The 17264-nt window shown below is 32.0% G+C and overlaps 3 protein-coding genes across 5 annotated transcripts; all 3 read right to left on the reverse strand.

Moving 5' to 3' along the window:
* Positions 1-6: 6 nt before the first annotated feature.
* Positions 7-3013, reverse strand: LOC111712848 (ribosome-recycling factor, mitochondrial). Its single transcript, XM_023487592.1, has 5 exons — positions 2922-3013; positions 2143-2198; positions 1388-1461; positions 1068-1122; positions 7-310 (listed from the first exon to the last, which is right to left on the reverse strand). Exons 1-5 carry the CDS (start codon positions 2941-2943, stop codon positions 194-196), a joined length of 324 nt encoding a protein of 107 aa, XP_023343360.1. The 5' UTR covers positions 2944-3013; the 3' UTR covers positions 7-193.
* Positions 3014-4190: 1177 nt separating this feature from the next.
* On the reverse strand, positions 4191-7187 carry LOC111712854 (uncharacterized). The gene is made up of 5 exons (XM_023487600.1): positions 7099-7187; positions 6121-6234; positions 5477-5557; positions 4563-4675; positions 4191-4309 (listed from the first exon to the last, which is right to left on the reverse strand). The coding sequence occupies exons 1-5, from the start codon at positions 7140-7142 to the stop codon at positions 4206-4208; spliced, it is 456 nt and encodes a 151-aa protein (XP_023343368.1). The 5' UTR covers positions 7143-7187; the 3' UTR covers positions 4191-4205.
* LOC111712853 (WD repeat-containing protein 82-like) lies at positions 7144-16795 on the reverse strand. 3 transcript variants are annotated; one of them, XR_002767549.1, is made up of 12 exons: positions 16378-16794; positions 15926-16003; positions 14928-15046; positions 13764-13850; positions 11964-12067; positions 11743-11779; positions 11280-11399; positions 10915-11062; positions 9749-9892; positions 9515-9601; positions 8552-9187; positions 7144-7437 (listed from the first exon to the last, which is right to left on the reverse strand). XR_002767549.1 is itself a non-coding variant. In XM_023487598.1 (12 exons), exons 1-12 carry the CDS (start codon positions 16378-16380, stop codon positions 9143-9145), a joined length of 972 nt encoding a protein of 323 aa, XP_023343366.1. In that variant the 5' UTR covers positions 16381-16795; the 3' UTR covers positions 8411-9142. The 3 variants fall into 3 exon arrangements, 2 of the variants coding, with proteins under 2 accessions (XP_023343366.1, XP_023343365.1); XM_023487598.1 differs by lacking the exon at positions 7144-7437 and adding an exon at positions 13166-13226 and having other exon boundaries at positions 8411-9187; positions 11964-12006; positions 16378-16795; XM_023487597.1 differs by lacking the exon at positions 7144-7437 and having other exon boundaries at positions 8411-9187.
* Positions 16796-17264: the final 469 nt, after the last annotated feature.

Consider the following 17264-nt stretch of genomic DNA (forward strand, 5'->3'; position numbering starts at 1 on the left):
ATTACATTCTGAAAATATAAAACTTATGTACAGGAAAAAATATAAAACATTAAAACTCCCCCCTCGCCCTAATACACTTTCTTTTTACCCAAATTGTAATTTTTTAAATTGAACTTTGTTTGTAAGAAATTGTCAATAACATCAGTATGAATGGTTGTACAATATTTATTATAAAATGATAGATGGAGATATTCTATTTTCCGAGGAGCTCCTTGGTCTTGTTCACGAGCATGATCTCTCCCTGGGCCTGGAAATGATCGGCGATCAATTTGATCGTCTCCTGAGCCGACTTGGCATCCTCCTTAGTAATCTGATCAATTATACTTTCAAAAATTGATCTACACCAAGTACGCTATTCAAGCTGTAATAAATGGGTGATAAATTGCTTGACTTTGTATCTGATAAACCACTTCACCATAATTCTGTAAATGTTTCTTTTGTGCTCTGAAAAACAAAACTTAAAAAGAAATTTTGAAAATGAATTTTTACAATTTTATCTAAATATATCCAGAAATACTTGAATTTTCATGATTTCAAATTAAGTAAATAACTTTAATATTGATGGAAATGTTTAAGGAGTGACTCCAATTCACAATTTAACTCGCAATTGTTGAGAAAAGGAAAAGATTCCCTTAAGAGGATTAATTTAAACAAAGTTGAGTAACTAAAATCTCTGAACACTTCTCACTAACTCTGAATTGAATCCCTAAATTTTTGCAGCCTGATGTCGCAGACCTTTGATTTTCAATATCTGCATAAATACTATTACTAATAACTATGGATTATTTTCAATATCTGAATAAATACTATTACTAATAACTATGGATTATTTTCAATCAAAGGTTTACAATACACCATCAGGTTGCAAAGATTTCAGGCCTAACAACATATTAGAGATTGTATGGCGAGTTCCTTTGTCAATTTAATTTCTCTGTTCTATAAATGAAGTATAAGCTTCCAAATATAATTCATCTGTGGAGAAAAGACAGAAAAAATCTGCGATATTTGAAAATGCCAATATCGGAAGATAATTTTAAGGTTTCTTTTTAAGTGTCTGGAAAGTATTCCTTGTCTGCTAGTTCATCTTCACCAACCCTTCTCTGAGCACTGGTCTGAACCTTCCTGATCACACACAACCATCTTATGCATGAGCCAGATGGTCGAAATAAACATATCAAATTAATTTACAATACACATCTTTTTTTTTGGGAAACGCACAAGGACTTTTTAATTCTAAAAAATCAATAAGTTTAAGCTTTTAAATGAAAAGTTTTCAATTGTAGATTCCCGTTAAATGTTCAGTCAAGAGGCTCCTTACTGAGATGCACATTCCAGATTTAAGATAACAATGTTTTTGAAAAATCTAGAATAAAATAAATTCGTGTGCCTTAGATCAGCTTTAAATTCATTTAATTTCTTCTTGGCTCCCTCAGCTAGATGTTCTCTATGCTCCCTTGTAACCTACCAAAAACAAGAAATAAAATACAGTTTCTTCTTGGCTCCCTCCGCTAGATGTTTTCTATGCTCCCTTGTAACCTACCAAAAACAAGAAACAAAATATAGTTTCTTCTTGGCTCCCTCCGCTAGATGTTCTCTATGCTCCCTTGTAACCTACCAAAAACAAGAAATAAAATATAGTTTCTTCTTGGCTCCCTCCGTTAGATGTTCTCTATGCTCCCTTGTAACCTACCAACAGCAAGAAATAAAATATAGTTTCTTCTTGGCTCCCTCCGCTAGATGTTTTCTATGCTCCCTTGTAACCTAGCAACAACAAGAAATAAAATTTAAACTAATTTATTCTATAACACCTCAAGCTCCATTCTCTTCTTTACGGTATTTTGTAATTTTATAATTTAAATATGCAGCGTTCTGTACAGTGTACACTGTACAGTTTACAAAATTGAGAACACAACAAAACGCATAAAATAAAATAAAATTTTCTAAAAATTTAACCAGGAAAGAATAAAAAATATCCTTCGGATAAAAAAGTACACCCGATTTTGGGGCAAGAATTCTTTATCTTTCACAATTTTAATAATATTTTACTGACAAAATATGAACAAAAAAGAGCCCAAAATGTGATAAGTCTTTGTTTATTGTGACACAATTACGTGTCTTATTATAAGAAATAATTTTACTTACTTTTGGAATAGGTACATAGATTGTAAATCCTTCTTGCTGCGGATTCAAGTTTAATCCTAAACAATAGTATATTTCATTAACCAAAAACATCATTAAATTTCTTATATTTTCAATATTGTGCTAGCAACTAGTACCATTTGCAGTTCTCTTTGGCGTATATCAATTCATATTATCGTTTTAATGCAGACATGCAATAAGTATATTTCACAATGTAATTATTGTACATCCATGTTAAAGCTTTGAAAGGTAACATAGTAAAATAAATCATTGCACATATTCAAACACCTCGAAATTTGTATTTTAAAATTTACTGGGATTTTACTCTTTACTCTGAGGGCCTGTTTAGCCTTGATATATTTATAGAAGACGACATTACTGTTTGTCTAACTATAGAAAGCAGGTAGTTTCGATTTGAACTCCACGCATATCAGAGGTGTAGGAATGTTTTTTCCAAGATAAATTAATCAATATAAAAGGCAATAGTTTGTAAACCTTAAATAACATTTAGATTGTATGCATAAGTGTATGCATATTTATCAAGTTATATATCTAAACTATTTTGTATGTATCGTGTACATGAGGAAGATTGAAAATAAACATCTAAAGAAACTTGCTGATTATATTCACAAGCCTACCTATGGACACAACTTGTAAACTTTTTGTATGGGTTTTATTGAAAAGAACCCTGTAACTGCTTCCTATCTGAGGATTGCTGTTGTTACTATTTTCAAATATTTTAAAAACTTGGTTTTTAAATGGTAAAATGTTTATTTCTCTACCTGAGTCTCTTATTGCGGTCATCACATTCTTGACTGCCTGAGGAAAAGCAGAGACGTCAATTATCAACCTGATGATTGATAAATGAATGGAATAATGAGATTATTTCAAGTGAACCTTCATTTGAAAACTGGCATGTCAGATTCACAATTTTACCCTTATAACTGTTATCTGATAAATAATGTCGTTTATCTTACATCAATAATAAAGTTAAAATCATCAATATCTCAATCGTTCTTGATCATAGAAAGCTATTAAGGGTTCTGCTGTGAATCGGACATGGAACTGCATAATAGTGAGTAATTCTACTGCATAATAGAGTAATTCTACTGCATAATAGAGAGTAATTCTACTGCATAATAGAGAGTAATTCTACTGCATAATAGAGAGTAATTCTACTGCATAATAGAGAGTAATTCTACTGCATAATAGAGAGTAATTCTACTGCATAATAGAGAGTAATTCTACTGCATAATAGAGAGTAATTCTACTGCATAATAGAGAGTAATTCTACTGCATAATAGAGAGTAATTCTACTGCATAATAGAGAGTAATTCTACTGCATAATAGAGAGTAATTCTACTGCATAATAGAGAGTAATTCTACTGCATAATAGAGAGTAATTCTACTGCATAATAGAGAGTAATTCTACTGCATAATAGAGAGTAATTCTACTGCATAATAGAGAGTAATTCTACTGCATAATAGAGAGTAATTCTACTGCATAATAGAGAGTAATTCTACTGCATAATAGAGAGTAATTCTACTGCATAATAGAGAGTAATTCTACTGCATAATAGAGAGTAATTCTACTGCATAATAGAGAGTAATTCTACTGCATAATAGAGAGTAATTCTACTGCATAATAGAGAGTAATTCTACTGCATAATAGAGAGTAATTCTACTGCATAATAGAGAGTNTGGTCCATGAGAGGCCCCCAGTCCAAGGAAGGGTCCAAGGCTCCTAAGATTGTTTGTGTGATTTCGCCAAGTGTTGAAGAAACCTCAACTTTAACTGCCCAAGAGAAGGGAAAGGCACGCTCTCAATCTTTATTATCATCTCCTATTCATGAGCTATACGGAACCTAAAACTGAACCTCAAACTAAACTTCATCCTCACTCTGAACCTGAACCTGAACCTGAACCTAATCCTGTGCCTGTCCCTAGGCCTGAACCAGATCCTACGAAGGCGAACCTACCTTTAACATTGGCAGATATTATGAAAAAATAGTAATAGATAATAAAAAATATCAATTATCTATATGGTGTACTTTAATCACTAATAATCAAACCATGCATACACTGTGAAGAGTAACTTTAAACAATGATAAACTAGCCTTACCTTTAACTATTTCTATAAATTCCGAGTAAGGCATTTTGTGAATATTTCCTAAAAAAATAAGTTTGAAATGTAATTCTCGTTGTGTTTGTTAATCTAATTATAAAAAGAAGACAAGAAAGCATTTATTTAAAATAAAACTGAAATAATAATAATAATACAATTCGAAACATGTTAGATTTCTTTGTTTTTTTAATTCTGTAAATATAATATACACATGCTTATTTGACATTTTTTAATTTTTTTAAATATATACTTTTATAAAGTTCTGATGTAAAATCATATGAATAAGTACAAACTGTACCTTTAGTTCCCTTTTTACCCCCTCCAGGAGTTTTAGAAGAGAGAAATTTATTTAATTGTGAATTCTGTTGATCAACAATCACTCCGTCATCACTATCTTCATCTTCATCATCTCTGAACAAACAAATATTTGTCTGAAGAAGATGGATAATCTACGCGACAAGAAGTTGTACGCCTGATTATACCTTTCTGAGTTTTGATAAAAATAAAAAGCCTAGTTTTCAATTTTGTTTATTCTAACGTATAATTGTACAGTTTAAATCAGAACTTTGGACCAATTGTCATTGACCAATCTTATATTATAGTTTAATTGATGATTCTTGCTCTAAACAAAGAGAAACATTTAATATTTCTACGCTAAGAGTGGTAATTCAAAGAAAAATGGCTTAATTCTGACAGTTATTGCGTTTTTAACTAATCCTCAATACAAGCAACCATCTTTTTATATTCTTGGATTACAAAAAAAATACAATATATGCACTATGCAGGCAGCGCCTTGGAAATTTTTAAACGGAGTGACCGGCTAGACATGATAGTCAAGCTGAGAATGCAGTATTATAAGGAAAAAATTAATTTTAAATTCATTTGATACCAATAAGACGTTTTCAGGTTGTATAGTTTTTAAGTAAGACCAAAAAATAAAACTTTAGAATTTAAGAAATGTTTTTTTGACGATGAAGAAAAATGTAGCAAAAATAATCGATTTTTCGCTCTTACTCATAAATTACACCTTAAAATATATTTATATTTATATTTATATTTATATTTATATTTATATTTATATTTATATTTATATCTATATATAAATTTGAAAATATAAATATAAATATAAATATAAATATAAATATAAATATAAATATAAATATAAATATAAATATATATATACATATATTTGCTTAAAAATAAATTACTTACACTAAATCCTCGACTATTTTATCCACCACATTCTTCTGTTTCTTCGTGGATTTTGAGTTCTTAGACATAAACCTCGCCTGGCTACGTGCTAAATATGAATTTAGAGTTCTTAGACATAAACCTCGCCTGGCTACATGCTAAATATGGATTTAGAGTTCTTAGACATAACCCTCGCCTGGCTACATGCTAAATATGGATTTGCGACAAAATTATTAGATGAAAGCATTACACATTCATGTGAAAACTATGGATTACTAAAATATCATATATAAACAATGAATTGAAATATTATGAAAAATAAAAAATATATATGAAAAAATATAATAAAAAAGCCAACATTTTTTGTATTCACTTATATTATTAAATGAAGTTGTCGTGAGTGAATTTTCGCGTTAAATTGTTATATATTATATAGATCTAAGAAAAAAATATTAATGGTAATACAGGAAAACATTTGGAATCACAACGTCGTGAATATTAAAGTCATAAAATGACAAGATTTGGGCACAAATATGGATTCATTTGAAGGGTCAAACTTATGAAAAAAATAGTCAAAAGTAAATACTATTTACTTTGATAAATTTGACATAAAAATATTTTCATTTCATAATTAATATATTGTTATTATGTTTATTTAAGCATGCCTGTAGTTTATATTTGATGAAAATGCCAATCTATCAAGATTTCTGTGTTCCATCGGAGGGGTTTCAAAGATAGAACTGCAAAGAATTGTTGAAAAATCGCGTAGATGCTTGTGTCTATAAAAAAAACAGAATATTATTATCTTTATTATTATCAAAGGACAACCATGCATTTAATAAAATAATACCGTTCTTCCACATTAAAAGGTTTACTTATTGGAAAATATATTTATCCCCCAACTTTTGGTACAAACTAGTTACAACACAGATTTTACCCTATTTTACCGTTAAAAGTCGTCAGCCATAGAGATACTTTCTGTCAAAGTCACCATCGAGTTTTAGTCAAAACAGCTGATTTTATTTTGAAGTTGGAGAATGATTTTAGTATTTTACATACAATGGACTAAAATATGCAACAATGTTGATTTTCAAATTCAACAATTAAAATGTAAAACAATATTTTCTGGGAAAAAGCAAAAGTGATTTTTACAGAAAAGATCGATTATTCCGCTCAGGGACATCTTTGAGATGACTAGTGTCTTCTCTAAACTGTTACCTGAGTACACAGTATTGATTTCTGAACCTAGCTGTGCGAAACATGTTTTGTAAACTGTTACCTGAGTACAGTGTACACAGTTTTGAATTCTGGATCCAGCTGTGCGAAACATGTTTTCTAAACTGTTACCTGAGTACACAATGTTGAATCCTGAACCCCGAAACATGTTTTCTAAACTGTTACCTGAGTACACAATGTTGAATCCTGAACCCAGCTGTGAGAAACATGTTTTCTAAACTGTTATCTGTTACACAATGTTGAATCCTGAACCCAGCTGTGAGAAACATGTTTTCTAAACTGTTATCTGTTACACAATGTTGAATCCTGAACCCAGCTGTGAGAAACATGTTTTCTAAACTGTTACCTGAGTACACAATGTTGAATCCTAAACCCAACTGTGAGAAACATGTGTTCTAAACTGTTACCTGAGTACAAAATGTTGAACTCTGAACCCAGCTGTGAGAAACATGTTTTCTAAAACAATTCAAGTTGACTACAAGCAAGAGGGCTGGGGGAGTCAAAACTGCACTTCAGTAAATGTTAACAAACGACAAATCATATTTTAAATGAGATTTTTCAATATTCTACGGATTTCTAAAGGATTATATCCTTTAGAAGCTCTGATGAAATCTGTGCCAAATGTTTTATATTATATGTTCAGATTAAATAATTTATGTTTTGATAGCTTGAAAAGTTATTAGCGGATATTTACTACATAAAATCACAATTACATATCACTCTTTAATTAAGAAAATCTGTTAAACCTGGAGAAGTAAATAGCCAAACAAGAAAAGACGAAGCATTGATTCTTCTTGAAAATGGTTATTTATCAAAAAGTAAACATAAAAACTATTGTACTAAGATAAATTTAAATGCAGCTTAAGCTTTTATAATTATTGAATAAACATATGGTTGATTTTGTGCATGGGGTGAAACAAATTCATTTAATCGTTGTTGAAAGATAAAGATTCAATTTTCAGAGAAGTAAAAATCATCTCAATGTGCAATATAACTATTTTTTAGAAAGCATGATAAAAAATTAAAATGATAAAATTAATTGAGATAAAAAACCACCATTTTAATACAGCACTGCAGTTTCTGTTCAGGTTAATAAATCAAACTATATTAGGGAGCGTTTCTTGATGTGCGATAAAACTATTCTTTAGAAAGCAATGATTAATAAATTTAATTGAAATGAAAATTACTTGAAAAATCCCCATGTTTTGATACAGCACTGCAGTTTCTGTTCAAGTTCATAAATCTAACTTTATTAGGGAGAGTTTCAAGCTCAAATATAATTGTTAAACTGAAAGATTTATAATAAAAATTGATATTTCCGATTAATCTGAACTGCAGCGCCCACGGATATTGCTAATTATATTCTGTTTTGAGCAATATATCTTATAAACTAAACAGCCGAGAGACAGACATTTTTAACAGATCTAACAGAGCATAATTTGAATACATTTTTCTTATTTTATCATTAGGAAAAAGCGGATTTTCGGTTTTTGTAATTTTTTAATTATTCGCTTTGCGACTGAAGTACGGAAGTTTAAAAATATTACACCCATTAGATCTGCACATTCATGTACAAACATTAATGTCAGTGTACATAAATCCTTACATCTAGAGTTCAGAGAAATGTTGGATTAATGCCACAAATCTATGTTTTGAACATTACAGAAGAATTTAAAACAAACCGAAAGATTGTGCGTAGAGTGCAATAAAATCATTTACTTCATTATTTTATAATTTCTTTTTCCTCCAAAACTATACTTTGGCAGCCTTAGGTCATTAAATACTATTGAACAGATGTTAGAAAACAAACTTTAAAACTTATAAAATGGTAACGACGTCCATGAAATACTAGTTACTTACAACATTGTAATCTTTTCCCGTATTTTTCGGTCTGCTGATGCCATTTTTCTTTTTGTTCAGACAAAGGGGGCGGTATTTTCAGTAGGTAAAGTATTAAGTGTTCAGAGAACTGGTGGGACTGGGGAGAGTAATATAAGTTTTGACAGTTTGTAAGAGAGAATTGTTATTTAAAAAATGAGAAGACGGAGGGAAAAGCTGTTAATAACAAGCTGAACTGGTGCAGAAGTAAAATTAAATGAAAGACATTTTTTTTCTGAAATTATACAGCAGTACACTGTACATTGTACTGCAGTAAGTACGTTTTCAACCTTGTACACAAGGTTCCTAGTAACCAAAAATGGCGCTGTACGGATTGAATACTGTACAATTACATTATTTAATTATATTGTAAAATGTAGACTTGTGTAGAGGTTTAAATAAAATAAATATAAAAATGACAACAGCATTGGTTCTTGAGAAAACATTAAAGACCCTTAACACTATGGGTTGACTAAGGTTTTACAAAATCACAACAAGAACGAGCGCATCGCGCATTCAAAAACGAGCATTCTGATAAGAAGCGCGTACAACGTGTGAAGTACAGAGGAGGAATTAATCTTCGTCCTCGTCGGAACTCGGTAACCATAAACACATCATCTAGACAGCCATGGGTCAGCTCATAATATGTATTTGAATATTATTCAACACAATAAAAATGTTAAAAGGATAATTGATAATGTATGTAAGTCAATACATGGGAGGTGGAAGATTCTAAGATATCATATTTGAAAAGGAAACAAGAAATGCATTTTATCAATAACTAATAATTCATCATTTAATCCCCTTCAGAGTCAACAAACAAAACAAAACAGCTTGAACATTTTTATTTTCTAAGAAATGCAACCAAGAGAAACCAGAAAATAATAAAATAACCAAGTTACGCCCTTGTTTAAAAAATAAAATAATAATGAGCTGATAATCTGCCTGACAAGCACTAGCCATCATCATGTGCCTCGGGCTGAACTGTACACACTGAACAGGGTTCTTGTGATCACCGTTCAAGGAGCAAACCTAGACCAAAACACATTATATTAAAAATTAATATTAAATAAAAAACTTGCTCTTTTTTGTGAATCCGGATCCAAGAAGCCAAAATATTGTGGATCCAACGGATCCAGATCCTAGGCACTGGGCAGAGTTAGAAAAAAATTAACTGACCTTCTGACCGTTTTCTGTATTCCAGATGTGAATCCTTCCGTCCGTAGAACCAGAGATAATAAACTGGGAGTCTGGGGAGAAAGAAGCCTCTAGTGGTAACTGTTTAGTGTTCAGGTGTCCATTCAAGGTCTGCAGAGCGTTCCCCTTAATTTCAGGTTTTATATTAATTTTCATGATTATAGAACTTTGCTTCTAGATATAAATAAATAAATGATAAATAACGAGTGTATTTAAGAGAAGAAGATGAGTAGGTCTTCTCTGGTTCCAGGATCCGACGCTACTGATTTGCGGCTTTCATAATCCTCTTTAGGGGATTTCATCCTAGATACAGAAGTCCCCCCTAAGCATAGAGCAGTGGCCATTTGAAGAGATCAGTTGTAGTTAAGGCTAGACGAGCATAGATTCAACCTGTAGAGAACTGACGTTCAGAATATCTACGAGTAGGTTGAAGATGGTAGCTGAGTTGGTTCATAGCTCCAGGAGTAGCTGTTTAGTTATTTATCTCTATTTTTTATTATTATTATTTTTGCTTTCTCTATGCGTCCTTTTAGACTCAAGGGAGAAATCATCATAATTGGAGTACTATTGGGACCCCCTCTCATTGGAGAATGGAGACCCCCAAGAACGTTTCGTTGGAGAACCCAAGATTCTCGTTGGAGATCCCCATATTTCGTTGAAGACCCCCAGATTCTCGTTGGAAACCCCATATTTTCGTTGGAGACCCCCATATTCTTGTTGGAGACCCTCAAATTTTCATTGGAGATCCCCAGATTTTCATGGGAAATTTTGTCTATGTATATTATATGTTGAGTAGGGTCCCAAGCTATGTATATTATATGTTGAGTAGAGTCCCAAGCTATGTATATTGTATGTTGAGTAGGGTCCCAAGCTATGTATATTGTATGTTGAGTAGGGTCCCAAGCTATGTATAAACACTTAATTTGAAGATAAAATTGAATGTTGAGTAGGGTCTCAAGCTATGTATAAACACTTAATTTGAGGATACAATTGTATGTTGAGTAGGGTCCAAAGCTATGTATATTGTATGTTGAGTAGGATCCCAAGCTATGTATATTGTGTGTTGAGTAGGGTCCCAAGCTATGTATATTGTATGTTGAGTAGGGTCCCAAGCTATGTATAAACACTTAATTTGTGGATAAAATTACCTGAAAAGAATCAATAAGTTTAATGTCTGAACCGTTGGTAGAGATAAGGATAGACTTTCCATCCGGACTAAACTTAAGTCCGGTCCACTCACACTCCTTACTCTTAGCTTCAGGCTTAAACGAGGCAAACGGTCCCTTGTCGAAGGACCTGAAAAATCAATCAATCAAAAATCAATTATCACAAATCAATCAGCAGATATTTACAGACACTCAACTAAACTAACTAAAATAAATTCGATAAATATGAGTTACAGAAATCCAGTTTTCCTCCTTCCTCCCATCACTTCCTTCCTGCCCCCTAATCTTAATTCACTTCCTTCCCGCCCCCTAATCTTAATCCCCCTCCTTCCCCCTCCTCCAGGTACCTGAGATCATAAAGTTTAACATGTTCTGAGTTGACCCCTGCAGCGAATATGAGTCCGTCAGGGTCGAAGGCGGCAACAGGTCGACCGGCCAGGTTCATCAAACCCTGGCAGTTGTTTGACCTTCACGGTAAAATTATTGTCATGGATAAAAAAAATACTCACAATAATAATAGTGATAATAATGATGATAATGATGATAATGATAATGATGATAATGATGATAATGATGTTAATGATGATAATGATAATGATGATAATAATGATAATAATAATTATAATGATGATAATGATGATAATGATGATAATGATGACAATCAAGGAAAACTATAGAAGGATAAGTTTTGCGAAGGAAAACTATTCTATAGTTTTACATAGTATTCGAGAAAGATGATAATGATGATAATGATGATATAAGAATAGTAAATGTAATTTACAAAATAAGCAAACGATGACAATTGTGTTCCTGAGGTCCCAGAGTCGTATTGTTTTGTCCATGGATCCTGATTAAACATTCATTTTAATAAATTAGAAGAGTAATTGAAGAGAAAATTAAAAAATTGTAACTTTTTATGAATTTATTATTATCTTATCAAAAATGAAGTATAAAATTTATGAATAAGAACAACTTTTTTATATATTTAAATTAAAATATCCAAATGATAAAATGTGAATAAATCAATGTTCCTGAGAGAAAAGTTTCATCGGTTGGGTTCATACAGAGGGTAACCACACGCTTAGTGTGTCCACCAAAATATCGGATATACTTGTTCTCAGTTAGAGAGATATACCTAAACATAATTAATAGTTAGTGGCTGTTTACTGTACACTGTACACTGTACAGTTACACAAATATCGGATATAGTTGTTCTCAGTTAGAGAGATATACCCAAACATAATTTATAGTTAGTGGCTGTACACTGTACACTTTACACTGTACACTTTACACTGTACACTGTACACTTTACACTGTACACTGTACACTGTGCACTGTACACTGTACACTGTACAGTTACACAAATATCGGATATAGTTGTTCTCAGTTAGAGAGATATACCTAAACATAATTAATAGTTAGTGGCTGTACACTGTACACTGTACACTGTACACTGTACAGTTACACAAATATCGGATAAACTTGTTCTCAGTTAGAGAGATATACCTAAACATAATCAATAGTTAGTGGCTGTACACTGTACACTGTACACTGTACACTGTACACTGTACACTGTACAGTTAAACAGATATCAGATATACTTGTTCTCAGTTAGAGAGATACTGTACACTGTACACTGTACACTGTACACTGTACACTGTACATTGTACAGTTAAACAGATATCAGATATACTTGTTCTCAGTTAGAGAGATATACCTAAACATAATTAATAGTTAGTGCTGTACACTGTACACTGTACAGTTACACAAATATCGGATATACTTGTTCTCATTTAGAGAGATATATATAAACATAATTAATTGTTAGTGGCTGTACACTGTACACTGTACAGTTACACAAATATCGGATATAGTTGTTCTCAGTTAGAGAGATATACCTAAACATAATTTATAGTTAGTGGCTGTAGACTGTACACTGTACACGGTACAGTTACACAGATATCGGATATATTTGTTCTCAGTTAGAGAGATATACCTAAACATAATTAATAGTTAGTGCTGTACACTGTACACTGTTCACTGTACAGTTACACAAATATCGGATATATTTGTTCTCAGTTAGAGAGATATACCTAAACATAATTAATAGTTAGTGCTGTACACTGTACACTGTACAGTTACACAGATATCAGATATACTTGTTCTCAGTTAGAGAGATATACAGAGGGTAACAATTATCAGATATCAGTTAGAGAGATATACAGAGGGTAACAACACGCTTAGTGTGTCCACCAAAATATCGGATATACTTGTTCTCAGTTAGAAAGATATACCTAAACATAATTAATAGTTAGTGCTGTACACTGTACACTGTACACTGTACACTGTACAGTTACACAAATATCAGATATATTTGTTCTCATTTAGAGAGATATACCTAAACATAATTAATAGTTAGTGCTGTACACTGTACACTATACACTGTACACTGTACACTGTACAGTTACACAAATATCAGATATATCTGTTCTCATTTAGAGAGATATACCTTAACATAATCAATAGTTAGTGCTGTACACTGTACACTGTTCACTGTACAGTTACACAAATATCAGATATATTTGTTCTCATTTAGAGAGATATACCTTAACATAATCAATAGTTAGTGGCTGTACATACAATGTACAGTTGCCGTGTTAATTGAGCTATTTAACTACAATAATTGATATAAACCTGTCTTAGTATTTTATAAATGTTTGCGATTACTGTTTGTTAAAATAATAATACAAGTCCAAACAATTCTTCAGATTGAAATAGAAATGGTGACACCCCCCCCCCCCAGCCCCCCCCAGTGTAAAACAATAATTGACCTGATAACATCGTTTTCTTTGGTGCTAGCGTGCACAGCCTGGGATTTGTTTGAACAAAACTGAACCAAATCCACTCCGTACTTCTTACTGAACACAGAAATGAAGATTTTATAGTTTTTTTATATTTAGATGATTTTCTCACAGGAAATACATAAAACATTTTTATTAAAAATTTTGATTTATGTTATTGTTGTTAACATGTATGGAAAGTACATAGTGTACTCCAAAACGAAGCATTTGAGAATAAGGACTTGAAAATTGTTTTTGATCTTAGAAATAATTTTCGGCAATTTTTGGTCAACTAAAAAAAGTCAAATTCTTCTGACAATGATAACAAAATATCCTTGTAGTCCTGGCCTTTCCACAATGTAGTCTGCTGCGTTTGTGCTTTCCAAGTGAAGAATATACAGTGAATCCCAGATATATGAATACATAATTTTTTATAATGTCGTATATTACATATTTAAGATCAAATGCCGCGGAAAATGAGTTTAATATTAATATATCAATTGCATTGATATTTCAGGGCTAATAATTTACCTTGAATTAAAAATAAATAGAAGTTTCTTTAGAATTATCAAAAACTTATGATGGTCTATGTATTCATATATCTGGGATTCACTGTAGTTCAGATTTAGACAATTTGATTTTATTCCATATATTGACAACATAGAGAATTTAATTTTATTGCATATATTGACAACATAGAGAACATATATTGACAACATAGAGAATTTGATTTTATTCCATATATTGACAACATAGAGAATTTGATTTTATTGCATATATTGACAACATAGAGAATTTGATTTTATTCCATATATTGACAACATAGAGAATTTGATTTTATTCCATATATTGACAACATAGAGAATTTGATTTTATTCCATATATTGACAACATAGAGAATTTGATTTTATTGCATATATTGACAATATAGAGAATTTCCAATATATCTCTAGTAATTTTAAAAGCACAAAAAGGCAAACATTCTGTAGAAAATAGGTAAGGAGCAAGAAATAGGAGGGAAAAATATGTAATAATATGCATTAAACTAGATCACGTTTTAAAAAATGTCTATTGAAGCTTTGTACCCAAGTTGGCCTTCACGAATTTAATGTTTTAGAAAACAGATGAAAACGATGCCGATGACAATACTGTTACCTGTTAATGGTTCGTTTCTGAGTTCCCTTTTCACAATCATAGATAATAATCTGATCATCAGCACTGCTAGTTATTAGACTCATACCATCACTGCTGAAGTTCATGTTCGTGATCGTGTCCTGAATATATAATTAGTTAGAGGAGAAATCTTACATGATAGTTCGATCCTACTTCCATCCTTATTTCATTCTCATTTCATCCTCATTTAGTCCTCATTCCATCCTCATTTCATCCTCATTTCATCCTCATTTCATCCTCATTCCATCCTCATTCCATCCTCATTCCATCCTCATTTCATCCTCATTTCATCCTCATTTCATCCTCATTTCATCCTCATTTCATCCTCATTTCATCCTCATTTCATCCTCATTTCATCCTCATTCCATCCTCATTTCATCCTCTTTCCATCCTCATTTCATCCTCATTTCATTCTCATTCCATCCTCATTCCATCCTCATTTCATCCTCATTTCATCCTCATTTCATCCTCATTTCATCCTCATTCCATTCTCCTATCATCCTCCTATCATCCTCTTTCCATCCTCTTTACATCCTCTTTACATCCTATTTCCATCCTCCTATCATCCTCTTTCCATCCTCCTATCATCCTCTTTCCATCCTCTTTCCATCCTCCAATCATCCATCTATTATCCTCCTATCATTCTCTTATCATCCTCATATCATCCTCATATCATCCTCCAATCATCCTCCTATCATCCTCTTGTCATCCTCCCATCATCCTCTTATCATCCTCATCTCATCCTCATCCCATCATCCTATCATCCTCCTATCATCCTTGATATTACATACAGAAGTAAACAGTAAACACAGGTTAAATATTAAACTGAATCTCCTGATTTCAAATGAAAATGTCCATTGATCTAACTACCCTTTTCTATTATTATTTTACCATGTCTAAAGTTTCAAATTGTCTTTTACAAGTTTTTTTTTATTTATTTTCCAAATTGTTTTTAGTAATATATTTCCTTTATTTGTTACCTGGTTGTCAGTGTAGACCTTAGCTACACGCATCGTTCGAACAACAGACTCAACCAACCTCATCTTGCAGAATTCTTGCTAAAATATTAGCAAATCAGACATCTTGCATAAAAATCAATAAGCATTAAGCATGCAAATTGCAAAATTCTGGCTAAAATCTGTGGACGAAAAATCTTGTAACTTAAACAAAATTCTTGCTAAAATAATATTCGGTGAACTTTGGATTCATTTTTAAGGTTTTCAATTCCCCAAAGGTAAAAACATTAATTTTAGGGTAACAAAAAGCAACAACAATAAAAGACGTCAGGTAGATGCCAAACTTTTAATCTTTTCCTCGAAAGCTTCAAACGTCATTGGAAAACTTTTAGCTTAAGTAAAAGTGATCTAGCAGAATTTAAGAAAGAAAAAATTCTTTAATTAAAAATAAATATTATTATCGATAAAACACTTACCATTATATTCACGTCAATCCTTGGAAGTAAATGGTATCCAGTTTAACTGTCAGATGGGAATCCGTGAACCGACATTTTTCTGCAACAGTGTTACACTCATGTCTCATCCTACTTGGTATATGCATAAATATAGAAATATAAAAATAAACATCGGTGGAGATTTGCAATCAGTTCAAACAGTGTTTTAAATCCTTTGAATCCAAACATTACGATAAAGTCAAATTTGTGCGAAATTACTTTTACAACTTTATAACCTTGTAGCTCCCCAAGTTTTGATTTTACGCCCAAGTATGAGAGAAGCAAATTAGTTTGCTTGTACATTAGAAATTCATAACTTTTTCTTCATAGAACAGAGCTGGAAACTTTAGAATAGTGGATATCGAGATCAATTCTTGATCTCCTCTTTTCTTAATATTCAGATTAAATAATGCTTGTTCTCCTCTTTTTATTAATCTCCAGATTAATTTACCTATCGGGATTAAGGATGTCCCATTCGGTGTCGTATCGTTTGCACTAATGATTGATCGGAATAACGTACATTCGCACTAACGTTCATTCGGACTAACATTTAGGGTTAGGTTAGGTTAAGACAATTTCTGGGCCGAGCACTGTGGCTAGGACAGGCTAGGGGGCCGAGCGCCGCGACTAGGACAGGCTAGGGGGCCGGGCGTTGCGGCCACAAGTGTTACTGATCAGCTGACTTTAGTGCAAAAGTACGTTAGTTCAATCGGACATTAGTGCAAACGATATAGCATCTTCCACTCTAAAGTTTTCAGCTCAGAGGAATTACGATTGAAAACATGTAAAATTTTAATCTCGCATAAAAATTTACTTGAATTATAATTGAACCATGTATTGATTGGTAATATTTTTATTTCTATCCGATG

The sequence above is a fragment of the Eurytemora carolleeae genome, unplaced genomic scaffold, assembly GCF_000591075.1.
Source record: "Eurytemora carolleeae unplaced genomic scaffold, Eaff_2.0 scaffold1338, whole genome shotgun sequence".
Classification (NCBI taxonomy): domain Eukaryota; kingdom Metazoa; phylum Arthropoda; class Copepoda; order Calanoida; family Temoridae; genus Eurytemora; species Eurytemora carolleeae.